Consider the following 19,526-nt stretch of genomic DNA (forward strand, 5'->3'; position numbering starts at 1 on the left):
AGCGTTTTTTGCTTCTTAAACAACACCCGTAATGGTTCATTTCAGTTCGGTTTAAATGCTTTGGTTTATTTGTCGGAACATCCATTGGTTCTGGATATATGGTCCTTGGAAGAATTAGATATGTATCCAGTGGGGTATTGCGCAAGTGTACACGTGTGTCAACACCGTTATATATTGCTAAGGTAAAATACTAGGCGTAAGCTAGCATCAAAGTGTAAAATAGAATGTTAAGGGATTTATTTACATCAATGATTTCTGATCGGAAAAATCCATTGTTTGACAACTTTTCGGCACAGAAAACACACTTAAATCACTTAATATTAGAAGCGTGCTCGTCCATCAATAATCGATTTCCTGATAGTGCTCAAAGCATAATATACGTAAGTTATATAGTTATGAAACAACGATTAGCTCTACATTTATATATTATTACAGAAAGAAGCATTCGTTGTGGATATCGTAAAGAACAACTTGATTGAAATTAATAATTTATAATTGACAACAAATAATGCCTATTCGGTTTTCCTACTGACATCAATGAAACTATTTCATGATGTTTTAGAATGTATTCAATCTCTTCAATCCCCTTCTACCAATTTGCGGGACATTTTCGAATAGTTGAGAGGAAAAGATTGTAGATTATTGTGTTATAATGTTATAACCGGTTCATACACAAACGGAAATAGTTGTAATGTCTGAGTTACGTCCCTTTGTAGTATTTCTCTACATATAGAGATTAGAAAACAAATAAAGTTTATAGGAGAAAACGGAATGAAAGGTAAGAATAGAAGATTATATCTAGGCCTATCGGAGCCGAATTTTATTCGTTTTATTAGATAATGTCAGATGACGCTTACTCAGGTTTCAATTTAATTGAGGACACTCATTAGACATTCTTCAATCTATTCAGATGAGCAGAAATCGTAGAAATAGCATTTGTCGTCTGCTTTTAATACAACTGACAATCTCTTTCATTTCAGACAAGAATGCAGGACCGTAGTATTTAAAGGACGCCGTAATCATCAGTCACATAAGTAGATATTACCGAAAAACGATTATGAAGGTAATTAACAGATCTTATATTGAGGCTGAGCGATGTGTATTTCAAATTGGTGAAAGTATTCAACATGAGTTTTCCAGGAATAGAGAGTGTTTCAGTATAAATTTTGTTAGACATCGTCCTAAGTTGAAAAAAAAATGTGTTATGTATTGGTATGAAATGTAAATTTTCATTTCTTTATTGTTTAATTCCTGTTCATGTAGAACTTAAACAAATTTACTTGTGTTAAATTCAATTCAATTCAGAAATCCACTCCAGCGCCCATTTTCAATCATCGGAAAAGACCACGACAAGCTGTTATAGCTGACCCTCAAACTATTGATGGACCTGGAACCGGCACGCCAGTCAATACACCTCAGTCGTCGCATCATTATCAAGGTTATACATCCTGAACTTTCTCTCTCTCTCTCTCTCTCTCTCTCTCTCTCTCTCTCTCTTTTATCGATGGCAGTCGCTCAGACTTTTTGTTCTAAATATCAGTTATAGATGAATAACTGTTAAAACATATTCCACTAACGAAATTGACAGTCTACCAATATTCAAAGGGATATATATTGTGATTGCATAGTAGTAATATTTTTATTTTTTGCAAAACAAAATGTGTACATAGGTTATCAATAGCTACCAGTGTATCAATACAGTGATAAACTGAAAAGAACTTGATTTATTTTAAAGTTATATAACACTACACAAAATTAAAAACATATATAACAAGTTGAAATTTGGTTTCAATAGAAATTTCTCTGCAAAATTATTTCAATTCTGTGGTTAAATCCCTCAAACAGTTGTAGAACGTTTCTGCAAAATGATGTGATCCTGCAAATCATATTAACATATATTGTTAGTAGACACATATTGCAATATATTGACTCTTTTGATATTCTGGAGTTGAATTATGAACTATTGTTCTTTTGCCTTGTTACCTAAACATATTTTTTACATGAAAAGTTTATTCCTTTAACACAACACAAACATACGTATACATAATCGGAGTAACCAAGTACAATTTAATTATTCTCCCAGTGTTTCAAAGCATTCCTAAACAAGATGCGGCTTTGAGTTTGCTATATACATGCTACTGATATACATTTCAAGGAAAGAATTTAAAAAAAAAAATTGTACCCAGTAAGTAATATGGCTCAAATTTACATTTTGTTTAATTCAATTTTCCCCTCCTTTCTATCCTTTTTATCGCAAAACATTTTCACTTTAAACTTTTCTAGGTAAATAGTTTTATTTAGTGCACTCCTTAAAGCTGTTTAAGTGCAGATGAAATGTGTAATACATTTGTATGATATAGCATTTTTCATTTTCCCAGATTTAATGCCAGTTCGTGGCTTTGACGGACAGGGATATGTATCCAGACAAACAAGGCAGGGGTACTCACAATCATACCAGCAGAACAAGTCCCAACAGGGCCAACAACAGTATCAACTGCCAAACAGACAGCAGCAGCAACACAAACAGCAATATTGTTAGTATCAAATTTACATAGACAGTTTCATTGTAATCATCATAGTTCTGAAGGAAATAGCCAAGAGGAAAATTTCAGGAACAAATGTCAAATATTTCTTCATGATTATGTTACAGTTCATCGTCTTGATTTTTTTTATTGATAGTTCTCTTTATGATATATTGTTTTATCAGGCTAAAACACCATGTCTGACCTCTATATTACATAACTGTTAGAACCAGTATCAGTGAATTCTATTTCATTGTCCTGTATCATCTATTTGTGTGTTGTAATTTTTTACAACATACTGTAAGCTTATTGTAGAATAAATTTATCAACTGCATATATGTATATATTTTGCCCATTATTTCAAATTAGTTTAAATGCATATGCAACGACAAAGGACAATCCTAAAAAACATGTAAAAGGGGAACATTTTGAACATAACTCCAGTTTGATAAGGTCATTACAAATTAAGATAGTTTCAATTAAATAGGTAATAGAGAGAAGGAAGATAAAATTATTGGGATACTTTCTTTCTGATTAAACTGCATGACTGAAAGGCCCCTCTTCTAAACTAGGTGAGCTCTTCCTGTTACAGCAGCATATGATATAAACAAACCAAGCCCTATTAGAGAGTCACAGATACAGAATGCAGGTCACCAGGGAGAAAGTGTGATGACAGGAGGCAACACGGCTCTTAGTTTTTCAAACTGTGATAGAACAGGTAAATCTGAGCATGGATGGCAGACAGACAAATATCAATCTCTGGCATGGAGTACTGGGCAGGCATCATACACCAACAGACAGGGAGTTAACAGTTATACAAGTAACCAGAAAACACCACAAAGGCCTCCAACTATCAGGAACAACCACACCAATTGGTATGGGCAACAGCAAAGCAGGTACTACCTACAACATATTGCTCAAATTTTCAAATGTTTAGAACTGTCTTTCTTGGTACTACATTGAAGTGACCTTTTTAATCAATGATATTGACATCTCAAAAATAGTTACTGTAAATTGCTTTTTGCTTTGACATCACTAATGGCAACTCAATAACAGCAAATTGGAAAGATTTATTACTGAAAGAAACTAGCAAGAATAAAAAGTCCAATGGGTAAACTTTGCTCATCTTGTATGCAATGATGTCCAAAAATGCATGAAAATTTCACATGATTAAATTGGCATTCAAAGTCTAGACATTCAAAAGAAAGTCATTTGAAAGTTTTTACAAAATTGAACTATGTGACATTGAATATTGATAAAGTTTGTTTCTTTTTGAAGACTTTGTCTGGCCTATCTTTTGGTCAATCAGAAGGTCTTCAATGTGACCCATGTGACCATGAATAAGGGTTAAGGTCATATCTTTTCACAAATTTTGTAAGCTTCAGGCTTCATAACAGTAACCCATCAGCCAAATATTATGTTTCTAGATCTTTTAGTTAATCCTTGAGGCCATGTGAGCTAAAAATGAGGTCTGCAAGCAAGTCCAGAACAAATCATATAGATGTTCATGTAAATATTCAACTCAGCGTTCAGTTGATTCAAATTTTATAAGTATTTATAATTTCTAACATATTTAACTTGTATTTTCTACAGGTCTTTAGATGAGAAACAGAGCTACAATAGCCAAGCAGGAAGCGAGTTTGTATGTCGCATCAACAATTCTGGAAATAATTCCTCTAACACAAATATATATAAAAATCAGCACCCATTCCAGAAAGGCTCTAATCAAAACCAGAACATGTTCAGGCCAGGTCCCAGTGGTGCAGCAACAGTGCAAGGGGCAGATAACACTATGCAACACCTTCAACGCGACGGATATCATCGAGTTGGAGGATTTGGAGATACTGTAATCAAACCTTCATCAACAACACAGAAAAAAGTAAGTCTAATGACAAATTCTTGTGTGTACATAGTAGGTTACAAAATTATTGCAAGATGCTCATGGAGCCAACACATCTCTTCTTACTCTAGTGATGAAAAACATCTATCAAAATTTCAGAATGATTTTCATCTTTGAAAAAGCCGATGCTTTGTTTAATCAACAAGAACCTATTACTTCTAACTTTTAAGAGACAAATTGGAGTGATGTCTTGCATAAGTTGAGCTTTATGAACCAATGTCATGACCATCTAAATTACATCTTTTTTACCTCTACGATATACAAAATGTACATAGAGTTAGGTCTTATTAGCAAATCACGTATGAACAGCACAAAGATTTTAATCTGACATGTGTATAATGATGACACAGAATGAAAAATACATGGCAATGCATGTTTACTGACATGTATTTAGTATTAAGTCATTTTCAGGATCCTCAAAAGCCACCAAAGAAGACTGAAAACAAAGCAGATAAAACCCTTCACCTGATCACATCAACCATTCAGGGCATTAAACATTGGAGCAAATACAGAGATACAATTAATATGATTTTTGAAGTATATGGTATGTATTCAGGTAAAACTTGAGACTACTAGTTGCTTAATCACTAGTTGCTAAAAAGCAAGTGGGATCTTTCTTTTAGTAGCAGCTTTTTGCTTTGTCCAAGATCCAGTATAGGCAGGAGGGTGCCTTCGTCATACTCATTTGGAGCCAATTTGAAAACTTCAGATTGACTAAAAGGGATTAAAAGACCACTTCAATAGAAATTGTGCTTTGTTTTGGGGGCATAAAAGACTTAATGAAGAGAAGAGTAGTATATAAACTTGAGGGTACGTTTTGTTCTGGCTGGCGTGAATTTCCTCTCAGCTTGATAGTAGAGTATTTGATATAGGTTAATTAGAATTCCAGTACAGAAATGTATTTGTCCATATATTTATGATGACTCATACATATTTTGGTAAAAGTCAGGACTTTGCTGGATTATAAGGAAAACTAAATCAACTGAGGAATGATGTAAAGTGAACTATTTTGTGGTAGATTGAACATACAGTCTTACATCTTCGTTATGTACAATTGATTTATAATATCAATAGGCATGTGCTGTTCATAAAATTTGGTTTTATTTTTTAATTCTATTACAAAACATTTATTTTCAAATTCATGTAAATATTGGAAAGGTCATTAACTTTGTGTTAAATTCATAAATCATCTGTAGGTGTGGTGGACTCAGCTTTGATGCAAGATCCTTCAGGAACAGGAAAAGAATTTCTTATGAAAGATGAACAGGATTCCATGCAATGTGTTTTCTATGAAATTGTAAGAAGTTATTTTAACAAAATATATGCTGATGATCACCTTACCAGTTTATTGTTTCCTCTCCATGATGCTTCAAAGAAAGACATAGATTTAATCATAAGTTGGCATGTGGGATGTAGATATTCTTCTTCGAGAATGTAGAATTCATGTAACACTTATTAAATTAATGTACAACAAACAAAAGATGTATTTGTGTTGAAATGAAGGATGAAAATGATCACATATTTTCTTATTTATCGTTGTCAAGAGTACTTTAAACCTTTAGCCATACGTCCTCTTGTAGAGTCATAGTGTAATGGATTACTGGATGAATCCTTTCACTTATTAGTATTAAATGGATGAAATTTCTCAAAAAGCCTTTCTATTTAATACCTACAGATTAAAACAAACAATACTAAATAGCTGTGTTGTTGTAGTTTTTGTAACACACTATATACATATTTGAATATCATCATTTCCTTATTACAGGATCGTCAACTCCCTCGATTAACCCGAGGACATTGGCACAGGTACATGTAGCTGAACGACGACAGCTGAAAATTGCATGCTGTTCCTCAATACACAAACATATAACTGATGAAATGACTATGATATTATTCTGAAATTGAAAGTTCATGTTTGACTCCAAATTTAACCATTTATATAGAGAGTAAAAGAAGGAAACTTGACAGTTTATCTTGGTCACAAGAAATGTATTATTCAACCGTTTTGGACAGATATTTTAAGAAGCAATAAGTTAAACGTAGTTTAAAATACTGTACAAAGACAGTAAGAAATATTGCAATGGATGCCGTCATCATTCTAATATTGCAGTTTGTACTGAATAAAAGTACAGAATATTTAGTCTTTTAACATGTTTCAACTATCTGTTTAATGACTTTGTTTTAGGTGTGTGGGCACCATGGATGAAAGAAGTGGGAAATTTAAATGTGTATCAGTGCGACCTGCTTCCATGGAGGAAAAGGATATTTCAAAGCTTTCTGTCAAAAAGTCTGACAATTTTCTTTGGGACTTTACAAAAACCACACCAGAGCCATGAATAACAATAATGTGCTGTACTTGGTTAAACTTGTTAGTGTTTAATTTGTTTTATTGATTATCATTAAATTTATTTTGTCAAAGTGAAAACATGATTCCTTTTTTTTTCTTTTTCTCTTTCAAAAATGAATCCAAGCTGCAGAAGTGATTGAAAAAGTATACACGCACAAAACATTGAAACTGTACTTGTGTACTTAATAACTGTTTTTCTTTACAAAAAATCTTGTCAACAAAGCTGGTTCACTCAGTCTCTCTATCTGACCCTTGATAATGAGACCAAACATTGAAATATTTAGAAAAGAAAATGACCAACATTTTCCCTGTACATCATGATCAAAGTGGTGGTTTGCATACAAAGTTGCTTTAAATGAGAGTTTTAAAATGTGGAGTTACAGGCAATGAAGGATTAACATATACATTGTATATAAAAAAATAAAACACATGAACATATCTCACTGTCTCACAAAATTTGAATCACCTGTTAGAGGAGAAATCACCTGAAAGAGGAAGAGGTGTGTCCCTGGAGGTTTTTTTATGATGAGTTATTACTGGAACAGAATGTCTCTTGCAGGAGCAAAAACTATACAACACTTTTGCTTTGACCTCACATGGAGAACAAGACAGTCCAGCCATGGGTTTTACCTTTTGACTTCTTCAACATGAGGGAAAAACAAGACCCCATAAGGATCTTAGCAACAACAAAGTTTGAAAATTCCTCCTAAAATATAGTGTTAATAATCTTTAACTGCCAAATATAAAATAGTCACCTACTGTCCATTTTGACTTTTTCTCAGACAAGGAAGGACCAAGGGGAGCTTATTTAAAAAAATTGAAGAAATAACAAACTTTCTTTGTCATAATAAACATGGCCATCTGTCAGCCACTTTATTTTTCCTGATCAGTATCAAATTCAAAAGGGAACAATTAGGGACCAAGCAAAAACCTACTGATGAAATTTGAAAAAAAAAAAAGATCCATCCAGTTCTTCTCTAAATATAGCAATAACAATCTTTCATTGTCAAAATCCAAATGGCCACCTGTCTGTTTGATAACAGACCACAAATGTAGAGCGATTTGAATGGCCCACAATGTGATAATGATGAGCTGAAAAAAGAAGACTTTTTAAACATTAATAAAAGGAACACATACACAAAGTATAGTTTATACAACCATGTTTCTTTATTTTGACAACAAATGCAACAAAAATGGCATTAAAATCAACAAATGTAAAATTTGAAAATTAATTTTCATCACCAAAACCAAATTACTGACCATCATTACTATGTTAACACAGCTGTATTAAAGATAAAGCTTTTATCAGATACAGATTTGATTATTACATGAAACTTTTGTTAAACAGTATTTCAAATCATTGTTAATTAAATATCATTAGCATAAATACATCTCTAACATTATCTCAATCATACTTTCAGTCATAAACATGAATACCATCAATCATATATCTGTATGACAGAATCATACACAGTAATAGTTGAATAATCAGTTTTACTTTCTTTGGTATCATCAAAGTGTGCAGCAAGGAATATGGTCCTTGTTAATATGGATAAATATGTTTTGTTGGAAAAGTACAGCTATTTTTTCCAGCATTAACTTATTCATCAAGGTTCACATTCTTGATGGTAAGATTATAATATTGTGAAATTTGTGAATCATTCCATGTAGTCACTTTTATCGACACAGAATAAACACTTTAAGGATTCAATATGATCACATACAAAATTAAAATTACATACATTTTTTTGTATATCATAAACCAGTTAATCATTTAATAAGATGTACCATTCTCATACTTTTCTGTTCTCCATAAAAAATAATTTGAACATTTTTACATTACATGACCCCTTTGACTTTAGATCTTGGAAAATGTCTTTTTTTCCTCTAAGTTATAATCATTAGCATTTAATTTGTCTTCTGAAACATATTGCCTACACATTATGCTTTTACATGCCTTTCACATTGAAAGGGCCTAAGTCATATAATTTGTAGTATTTCAGTCCCACGTTGATCGTCAAACATCATAATTCTAGGCCTATTGCTTATTCAGATTACATAGTTTCATACAAATTTGGCATAGGTATCCTCATGAGTATGTCAAAATCATTCATGTTAACAAATTTGAAAGACTTTCATCACAGTGTACCGCTAGTAAATCATCAATAACCCAGACATTTCTTTATTTGTAACTCATTGAAATTATACGTAACCATTTAAATAACTGTAAGGCTTAACCTTCCAATATAATCCTGAACTTGATGTACATAGAAAGTACTCGTTAGTGTTAATGAATACTTGATTGGAATAATTGTTCCAAATGAGACAAAAACATTTCAGAATTTGGTCCATTCAGAAACAAACTGAAACCTCTGATACGATCACTTACACATTTACCACCAACCAGTACAGTTTTAACACAGTCACTTGCCAGAACTTCATATCCATGAAGTTTGGCAAAACCGTAGGTGCTACTGGCCACCAATGGTACCAGGAATCTTGAGGACAGCACTGACTTTAGGAATGGCTCTAGGTCTGTGACAAGGTACCTGTTAACAAGTGTCAGGACCTCTACACACTGGGACCATGTGTCCAGACCAGGTTCACAGGTAAGAATACTAGCAATGACATCACACTCTAAATCACATCCGTGAAGAAAGTGTACAACAAACTGCACAGCATAATAGGAGGTATCATTTAATGTGACTGTGTTCTGGGTAGACTCTGAATACTGTCCCTGTAACATGGCTGCAAACAGTGGTGATGCCTTGGCTAATCTCTCCTTACTGGCAGGAATGGTGGATCCTGTGTCATGTACAGAGAACTTTATATCGTGACTATGAGACTTATGCCGACACGTGCCCCGCTGAATATTTTCATTAGCTACATTGACACTGGTGACAAACAGTTTCTCACAATGCTCATTTTTCAATTTAATGTCAAAGTTGATGATTTTCCCAAGAAAGCAGAATGCCTCTAGGATAGTTCTGTGGTAAGGATGACTTGATCCAGCAGTAAGGATGTCCACATATTCCTTCCACAACCCTTTCTTGAAAAAGTAGAACTTCCACATACCCCTTGCCCTGGAACATATAAATGAAATACATTATGAAGAATGCTGTTAATACATAAAGGTATAACTTAGTTGAACTTATTCCCTAAAATCAGTTTGGTAGCAAAAATATCGCTACTTAAGACATTTCATAAAGAGATTGCGAACAATAAGAAAACTTTAACTGGGTGTTCACATCTCCACAGTAAATGTTCACAAGTAGAATTGGAAAATGAAATAAGAAAATGAAATGAAATTATGAAAAAAATGATATGACACCACTCTTTTGTTATGAATGATTCTGAGTTGCAGCAATTTTGATGTGTTTGCTTATAGAAGAAATAATCAAACAGATCAACCAGTAAACATCACTTACCACAATATATGAAGAAGACTGACCAGGATATGCATCTGTGACACTGTCTGCTTAGATAAAATGTGAGCTACAACACCTCTTCCATATGGACTGTCAGCCATTCGACATAAGTCTTGCAGTACAGTTATCCCTGCTCTGCTGGATAGTAGTATCTCCTCTTCTTCTTCTGTTACACTTCCTTCACTTGAAACATTCTGACAGGAAGAGTTAAATGAAGATTTGTTAGAGATAATGGTGTTGGGTGATTTAAGATTGCAATCAATTACGCTTGTGACAGAGTCTTGCACCTGACTATGTGTGTCTTCTTCAAAAAATGTTGAATCATCTGAACAGAAACTCAATGACTGTGATCTCTGACCTTTGTTTGTTCTATTTCCTAGACCAGAGTGTTCCGCTTGAAGAATTTTTATCCAGCACTGGTCATTAACTTCTTGAGAAAGGAGTTTGTCATACACAATCCATGGTAGATTTAACTGGATCAATTTCTCAAAGCAGTTAGGGTTTCGGGCTAGTCGACAAAGAAGTCTAGCAGCTCGTGTTTCACCAATCCGTACACAGCTAATGTAGTCTAACAGACAGCAAAGAACCTCTGTAGAAACTAAATACTTTGTTGGGTCTGGCATTTGCGACACAAATGAAAGGATCATCAGGATGTGATTTTCAGTGGCAGTTGGAGACTTTCTACATGTTATTGATAACCTGGGTTTCTTTGGTACATTATGTTTAAGTAATGTTTCAGGAGAAGTTGGAGGTAACTTATTTTTCTTATGTGGTCCAATGATGATGGTCTCTTCTCCCAAATCGAAGTGAATCTTGTGCGACAAGTGACCACTGACCTGCTGGTTTTCACTATTCATGTCTACATCAAATCCCTGAGAGCAATATAACGGGTCTTCTTTTTGTTCATCAGTTTTATCAGAAGATTCAATCTTTTCAACATTGCAGTCACTAATGTTTTCATGTTTCTGTGGAATGTTTTCCATACCCGAGGCTTCTGTTGTTTGTTCTGCATTTTCACACCGAAACGGCAATGTATCAATTGATGTGGCCTCTTGGCTATCTTCTTCATCTGAATAAACCATAGGAGCATTGGAATTGTGTTCAAACTCGTGTTCAGAAGCACCAGGGGACATCCCTGATGTATTACTGGGACTTGAATGTTTCTCTGGACTGCTACAAGAAAAGGGCAAACTAAAGACCAATCCGTAGTTGGGGTCTTCATTGACCTTGGACATTACAGGACTAGTAGGGCTGTAGTCTCCTGGGGACAGGCTTGGAGAGTAATAGGAGATGGTACTTAAGGGACTAATGCTGGGGTACTGTGGGGAAGATGCTCCATGGTTGAATGATTTACATTTGGCTCCCTGACTATAGACATCAAGGTTCCACTCTGATGACACTTGGTAAGTTGGACTATCAATACTGTAATGGTATTTCTTATCTGTCTGTATTGTAAGCTCCTCAGTAGAATCTTTATCTACGTTCAACGGTTCCTGTTCAGTTCTGGTCAGAACAGATTCTGTCTGTCCCTCACATTCTGCTATAATTTTATGTTGTGTCTGACATTCATTTGAGGAATCACCTAGTCCAGTCTGTTGATCGTCAGCTGAGTTGTCCTGTTCAGCTGAAACATGTTCAGATATTGTATCCAGATTGGCCACTTCCTCGTCAAGCCTCACCACAGTTGAAGTGAACTCTGCTACTCGTTGCAAATGTGATAGTAAAAGTGGTATAAGACCATCTTGAAGTAAAAGTTCTAAACTGGATTCATCATACAAAAAACACAGCAGAGCACTGATGATACGATCATGTAAACGTTTGTATTCTGTGTCTTTAAGACACTCCAGGAACTTTGGCAGTATACTGTTATCTCGAATCTTCACACGGTTCACTACATCCTTACAGCAAAGACACAAAACATTAAGGACAGAAAACCTTTTGTCTTTATCAAAGTTACCAATACCTTGAAAGAAGCCTATAAATTTTGTAATGCCACCAGCATTGCCCAGCTCAGCCCGAGCATGAGAATGATCAGCTAATCGTATGAGAGTTGTAAAGGACTGGTGAGCGGCAGTACTGTCTTCAACTGTTACCCTTGACAATAACTCAGCAATACCCCCAGCACTGACAACTTGACTGGCAAACCCACTGCTGCACCTGTAACGAAGCAAATTTCATTTTTTTTAATGATAAAAGAAATTAATTGAAAAAGCAAAGTGATTAACTCAACATAAGGAAACAAGTTACTTGAGTATGGAGATAAACTCAAGGATACATGTTGAATTTTTGTGGATAGTCTAGAAATTATTCGTACTGAATGATTTAACGGTTTTTCTTTTAAATGCAAAACTGTTGACAGCTCATTGATAGGCATATTACAAATCAATTCAATATCAGAAGAAAATATTAAGAAGCCAAAAAGGCCTGTATTGCTCACCTGGCTTTGCTTGCCTGAAATTGCTTCATTAATACTAAAGGGAAAGGAGTTCTAAATATCCAAGCACACACACAATACAGATCTGTTTTCCCAATCGGCCCCAACCTTCTGTCTCTACAAAATCTGTCTAACCATTCATGCTTCACAACAAGCTGAGACAGAATTCTGCCATTTCTACAGAAAAGGAAGAATTCTAAAGATTTGATCTATTTCCCCTGTAATGGATCCTGTCCACCTATTTCAAAGGATCCATACCCATGATTTATTCACAAAATTGATTCCTCTTGACACTTCAGATCAAATTTGGAGAAAATCTTATCATTCCTTCTGGAGGAGTAGAATTTACTATTCTATTTCCCCTTTTAGGCTCCTTCTCTTTCAGCATAGGGAGCGGATACCAACAGTTTATATAAGATTTATTCCTCTACATCCAAGAATGCTTCAGACCAAATTTGGGCTATCTCCATTCATTCCTACAAGAGAAGCAGGATTTCAAAGAATTTACTCTATTTTCCCTATTGGGTCCTTCCTTTCTCATCCCCGGGGGCTGAGACCTAAAGTTTATACAAATTGGTTCCTATTCACACAAGATTAGACCGAATTTGGCCAAAATCTGATCATTCCTACAGGAGGAGTAGGATTTTAAAGAAGTTGCAAATCTTCCCTTTTTGGCCCTGCCCCCACCTTCCAAAACCCATCAATTATTGAATAAATATTGTTTCCCTTCCCCAAAGGATGCTTCTGACCAAATCTGGTTAAAATCTACGAAGTGGTTCATGACTTAATTACAAATTGTAGAAAAGGTTGACCAATGGATGGGATGCCAGGTGAGCTAATAAGCATAGGTCATGTATGTAAAACACACTGATCATTTCAAAATAATAAGTACCCACAGAGGACAAAAACAAATACTGGTTCCTACCCTTGGCTGGATGTCTCAAACACCATCCTCAATGCTGCACTCTGAACATCTTTGTCATCATCCAACAGCAGTTTCACCACACATCGCACAGCATCACCAGCAACCAGTTTGTCTTGGTGTTTCTGTGTCTTGCCAAGTAATCTGATGATAACAGGAGATTCTACCAATTTCCCATTTAGTAAATGATTTCCAGATTATTTTCACAATTGATACTGAAGTGCTTACTTTTAGAATTCAGAAGATAGTGATAATCAAGTGATAGTCAAAGCACTGTAGACTGGAAAGTACAAAAATGTAATACATTATCTCAAGTATGGTACAAGTGAAACTTTTCCTCTTAACATAATATAGTATATAGGTAAATAGCTGATATCATAAGTGTAACTACCTGTACATGTATAGTACAGGTGAGATGTATTTGACGTCATCAGAGTAACTACCTGTATCAATCTGATTTAAAAGCATACCTTACTTACACTTCTGTTCTGACAAACAGTACAGGTGAAAGATATCTGACATCATTAGTCTCATCAGACAGAACATATTGTTTTGTTTTTTTGTTATGAGGAAATTTAGACACATCACTTAACTTACCTAATAATTCTACAGTAAATGAGTTTGCTCTCCTTGGTAGGTTCCAGTTGTAGGAGCTCCACCACATGATCCACAGTGTCAGTGCCATGTACAGCTTCAGCATTCACAGGCAACAATGCTGCGTTTGACAAGGCCCTACAACTACGGTCCTGAATGCTGACAGATTCTGAGGTGCAAAACAAGTCCGCTGCAAGTATAAGAAGATGTCATCAATAATCATGATTTCTTGCTTTGTAGGTAGCGGCTAGTTTCATGATTTATTGTGGACTTTCTGACAGAAACTCAAGCTCTTGTAAGTTTGTGTGTGATGAATGTTTTCATTCTACCATGGAACTTAGTTGAGGGCAGAACCTCAAATGAGAGAAATACAGTTTGTTTGGCCTGTCACAACAGATGCAAAAAATCATAATAACAATGAACAAAAAACAGTTTCATTACGCAACAAAGACTCTCCGAGTATAAACATCTAAACTGTATGTATTTTGGATATTGACAGCAAAGACACTGTCAGTTATAACAATTCACATATATTATAAGAAAATCTATATTATTAATTTTCAAATTCTGTCATTGAAATATTTATCAGTTAATCATCAGTCTTATCATAAGTACACTGGCATTACCAAATACTAAAAGCAGGCTTAAATGTTATTTGAGTTTACTAGTATCTGTTCACATTACATTTCAGGAACTTATCAAGATCTCATTGGCAACAGAATTCCAGACAGTTGAGAAGTTGAATTTCACTCACCTAAGGTTGCTATACCCCCACTCTGATGTACCTGAAATGATAAAAACCGTTGAAGTGACCATATCTTGTGTATCAGTATACTGTATGTTTAAATGTTATGCTTACATTTAAAATGTAATATGCATATATCAATATAAGTAAGTATTAACCCTCCAAAATAATTCCTTTTCACTTCAGTCTGATAAAACAGGCCGGCTAAGAAATTCATCTCATGAAATGTCCAATCTCTGGTGTTTGGATCAGGGAACAATTATTCCCATATATACATACCATTAAACACTCTGCTTTGGATTCTCTGGCTCAAGTGGTCATAACCTGTCTTTTGACCATTCACTATTATATATGTACATGTTGTATCTTTGTGGGATCACGTAGGATGTAAACATCCTCTGATCATTAATATAATTAGAGCACAAATATATTGTAACCCTGGTAAAAAAAACTAGCTGCAATATACTGCTCGGCTAGAGAGAACTTCTCTTTAGCTCTATCGGTTGAACGCCAAACTAGTAAGCGACAGGTCCTGGGTTTAAATTCTAGCAGAGGCACTGAAATAGCTAATGACTTCTGTTACATTGGCGCCCACATAGGGACTTGCGAATAATATTTTGTGTTACTTTCACAAGTACCTCTGTAACCCCTGGAAACTCTGGGACGAGTTATTCTAATTCCTGAAGGGGGATTATAAAACCCTGGTAAAATACGTACTAGCCACAATATACCATTTGGCTAGAGAGAACTCTTTACCTCTAGTTTAGCGTCAGAATAGTAAGTCAGGGGTCCTCGGTTCAAATCCTAGCGGGGGCAATAAAATAAATAATGACCTCTGTTACAGTATATAAATAAAAGCTGATTCCCCCTATAAAACACACAATTTAATCATTGTTCACAAAGATTTTCTCTGGACCTGGCTTGATTTTTATGGCTGTCCATGAAATTGCACAGCGTTATGCAATCACAAGTATCGTACAATGTAACCATGGAATGCACACTGGTCACATTATAGTGAATCGTTTTGTTTTTTCTGTATCTCTAAGCTATAGTTAATTTACATCAATGAGTCACTAGCAAACACTACATGTAAATATGTTGAGAACATCTCATATGCCCATTTTAGTTAGTTAATCAGCTTCAGTAAATGGTCTGATAACAGTGGAAAGTTTCGACCAACAGTAGCATTGACTAGTGTTTATATCAGTCCCAAACTTACATCTTTCCTGGCATTTTCTTCCATACATAGATTGCCAAGGACACTGAGAACGATATCAGTTGTATGTGGAAGCTGGTTTTGCCGTATTTCATCGGATAACAAGTAAAGAGCTTTGTGAACAAACCCATGTCGAATTAGCTCACGAACACCGGTAGAAGACTTGACAACTTTGGTTCGAATTTCTACCAAGATGTTATAGATTTGTTTGGGAGTGCCATTTGTTATCTTCAGCAAAGCTCTCTCGACATACTTCGATGTCATTTTACGACTGTTTTCATATTTTCTTAGTAGAATTTAGGCCTACTGTAATTAGGAGTATGAGCTGCGAGGCAACTGCCACAAGATTATTTACGACAAGGGGGATCACTCTAAATCCATGCATTTAGGCGTTTGTCAACGTAGATGTAGAGTTATCGTTCCTTATATCACAGCAAAATCAAACTCCCAGTTCGAATTCGGTACAATGTAGTTTCGTCAATGAAGCAGAGGATGCTTACTCTTCCTGAATACCTGGTCTTATTCTCTTTATGTTTTTAAGAGTTTCTTGTAAAATATTTCGTTTGTTCATACATTGCCTTGGTTTTATTGAATCTGGGTTTTGATTATGATTATGTTGACATGTCGGTATTTTCTAGTGTTTTTTTTTCGGACCACGTTATAATCGTTTTTCAGTAGCGATGCTACATCGATCAGTTGCAACCAAACAGATACAGAAATGTACTGAATGTATTCATGCTATTGCATTTGTGAAATAGAGTGATCAGTGAAACACCACTGTCTCAGTTTTGAAAGATATCCACAAATACGACCTCAACTTGAATTCGCTAGCCTGAAATGACATACATTTGTATGTGTATCCAAAACCTGTCGGCTTGTTTCAGGTGATATCACTGAGTCAAAGAGACGCTTCAATTAGCCTGACAATGAGTGACGGGCTGATCATAACAAAGCCGCTGTGTCCGATTTGTTTACTTTTACTAATGGAGAGAGAAAGAGATTAACACGTATCGTGCATTAATTACACACGCCAGTACAGTTGACGCCACATAATTCTGTCGCCACAATATCAGGCGTAAATGCCAGAAATATTCAGAGACAGTCTTACTGGCAAAAATAATTCAACCGTTCACTCTGAGAGATAGAAATCAAATGTATCGAAGTGTTAAGGACAATAAAAAAGACAGAAACTTTCAACCACTCTAACAACTTCGTCAAAGTCCGTCAAGTGTCACATGCCCAGTTCGAATGTGACCACAACTCACGTACAACACACATACATGCGCACAAAGCGCAAACAAAGTAACGTACTCTCGCTATACTTTGTATATGTACCGGTATACATGGACAGGCAACAATTAACGCGAGATTTACAAATAATATACAAGTAATTATAAAACAACCAATTTAGTATAATGTACTGAGCGACAAAAAATATTTTATATCCAACAGAATTTGACAGCCAGTCTAATAACTCAATAATTTTGACCCTGTTACAAAAACACAGATGAAATGAAACAATTTAAAGAAAATGACGGATGTCACTGTGTCTGCGTGCATCTTTTCTAAAGGGTAAGCTTAAAGTTTTTATCATTTTATCTATTTTCTCAAATGAGCCACATTTGTTAACTTTTTCATGACACAAAAATTTCAAATAATGTCATTTTCTATGTTACTGTCTACAACTCACTGGTTAATACAAATCGGAAAGCAGTCATCAGAAGTGATCATTTGAAAATCATCAGTTTCCAATATGAAATATCAAGACGTTACTTGAAATCATGATAAATTCATGTATGATTTTATTTCTTTGTAAATTGTGGCTGGTCTGCTGAAAGGTCGAAAAAGCTGGTCATCAGATCAGTTAAGTTAATAAATGATTTTTCTGCTTTTATCATATTTAATTTATTATCTTTGTTGGTGAAATACCTTGTACTTACACAACATTTGAATCAATTAAATTTGAGGACTTGCATGTGCTGTTGACAATTAAAGTTGAAACATTTTAATCAGCTTATGTATGATTAACAGTCTTTACCAACAGTTTTGGCATGGTATTTATCTATGGCTTGAAAAAGTCAACACACCAGTTACAATCATGATCTCATTTTTGTTAAAAGATATAAAATTATTATCAATCATGATAATGACAGATATAATATGTCAGGAAGGCTTAATGACTCCACACGTACGGCGGGAAAGAAGAAAACAACAAAATAAAGAGAATTTGGAAGTTATTAAAGAATTTCGTTCCTTGTGTGATGGATCGTACAGGTAGTTATTTAGTCCAGATGCTATTTTGTGTTGTTGTTGTTGTTTTTGTTCGAGTTGTTTTTAGTCCAAGTATCAAGCACTTGTTATACCATTTTTTTCCCTTCTTTGAAGAAAATGAGTGCCAATTAAAATAAATTTAATTTCTTCAAGTGAAACGTCCATACTTTTCATGTGGTTTCTGATATATTTCTTTGATATTTCAAACTATTAGTGCGGTATTTTAAGCATTAGCTGAAATTTGGAAATGCTATTGTCAGTATTTTTGAATGCTGGAAATCTGAAATGGCTGCCAATTTTAAGGTTATCTCTGGAGAACGTTTATTACTCGGCGCTACTGAATAGTAAATGCCGATTTATATGCACAGTAAACTTACATATTTAAGCCATTGAACAACATTTTTATAAAGATATCTTATCAATACATTATTTTTTCATTTTGTTATGACCTTTAGGAAAAAGGGAGGCACATATTGTGGTACTGGTTCATTTCTTTGTTGTCATGCTTTCTTGTCTGGGCTATATAACTTTTGAACTATTTCAGAATTCTTAATTCCAGTTTGAAACATAACAGCATCTCACATAGACGGCGTGAAGTGCATTGAAATTAAGTCGCTGTGATCTTCACCTGAAGGTGAAAGGTCAAATAATGTAATATTTCCTCGCTTGACTATAATTTTAATAAACCATCAGATATATCTTGTTGAAACTGATATTGGGTCACCCTGCCGGACGTTTAACTAGTCAAGGTCATGTTTCCTGCCTGTAACTTCTGATCCAGTTTACAAAAACAATTTATATTCATAAAGAAATAGAAGACATCCTTCAATTCTTTCCAATATTTTGTTTCACTCTCCGTTTTTAAAAATATTAGTTTTGTTTTTGTGTTAAACCGAGTTTTTCGGTTCTATTTCATTGTGAAATGACGCACTTACTCATTTTTTGTTTTTGTTGTAATTCAATTAGAAGATTCCGTGGAAAGGGTGCTCCAATATCATTGAAGCCACTGTACAAGTGAAAAAAGTTTGTCTCAAATAATTTTAATGCTAATACTATAGTTTAATCTGCTTTTAAGGTAGGTCAGCTTTTCTGTAATAAAAAAATTGTTGGTTAAAAGTCATTGATATATTGCCTATCCATGCCGCTG

General features: G+C 34.7%; 2 protein-coding genes across 2 annotated transcripts; one reads left to right on the plus strand and one right to left on the minus strand.

Annotated features, from left to right (window-relative positions):
- Window positions 1–1,057: 1,057 nt before the first annotated feature.
- Window positions 1,058–6,758, plus strand: LOC132557898 (spermatogenesis-associated protein 22-like). The gene is made up of 9 exons (XM_060222424.1): window positions 1,058–1,063; window positions 1,306–1,438; window positions 2,379–2,534; window positions 3,118–3,418; window positions 4,116–4,401; window positions 4,834–4,966; window positions 5,619–5,719; window positions 6,188–6,228; window positions 6,608–6,758. Exons 1-9 carry the CDS (start codon window positions 1,058–1,060, stop codon window positions 6,756–6,758), a joined length of 1,308 nt encoding a protein of 435 aa, XP_060078407.1.
- Window positions 6,759–8,153: 1,395 nt separating this feature from the next.
- On the minus strand, window positions 8,154–18,779 carry LOC132557899 (armadillo repeat-containing protein 5-like). The gene is made up of 7 exons (XM_060222425.1): window positions 18,757–18,779; window positions 16,112–16,394; window positions 14,902–14,932; window positions 14,151–14,337; window positions 13,557–13,697; window positions 10,198–12,354; window positions 8,154–9,852 (listed from the first exon to the last, which is right to left on the minus strand). Exons 1-7 carry the CDS (start codon window positions 18,777–18,779, stop codon window positions 9,057–9,059), a joined length of 3,618 nt encoding a protein of 1,205 aa, XP_060078408.1. The 3' UTR covers window positions 8,154–9,056.
- Between the last annotated feature and the right edge of the window lie 747 nt (window positions 18,780–19,526).

Source organism: Ylistrum balloti, unplaced genomic scaffold (assembly GCF_031769215.1).
Source record: "Ylistrum balloti isolate Yb309-2 unplaced genomic scaffold, AGI_CSIRO_Ybal_v1 Utg370738, whole genome shotgun sequence".
NCBI lineage: Eukaryota > Metazoa > Mollusca > Bivalvia > Pectinida > Pectinidae > Ylistrum > Ylistrum balloti.

Coding starts and splice junctions, on each gene's coding strand:
- LOC132557899 (XM_060222425.1), bottom strand. CDS start 18,779: ATGTTGTTCAATGGCTTAAATAT. Junction 12,355..13,556: donor TTTGAGACATCCAGCCAAGG/GTAGGAACCAGT, acceptor GCTTCGTTACAG/GTGCAGCAGTGGGTTTGCCA. Junction 9,853..10,197: donor AGTCTTCTTCATATATTGTG/GTAAGTGATGTT, acceptor TATATGTTCCAG/GGCAAGGGGTATGTGGAAGT.
- LOC132557898 (XM_060222424.1), top strand. Junction 1,439..2,378: donor GTCGTCGCATCATTATCAAG/GTTATACATCCT, acceptor TCATTTTCCCAG/ATTTAATGCCAGTTCGTGGC. Junction 2,535..3,117: donor GCAACACAAACAGCAATATT/GTTAGTATCAAA, acceptor CTGTTACAGCAG/CATATGATATAAACAAACCA.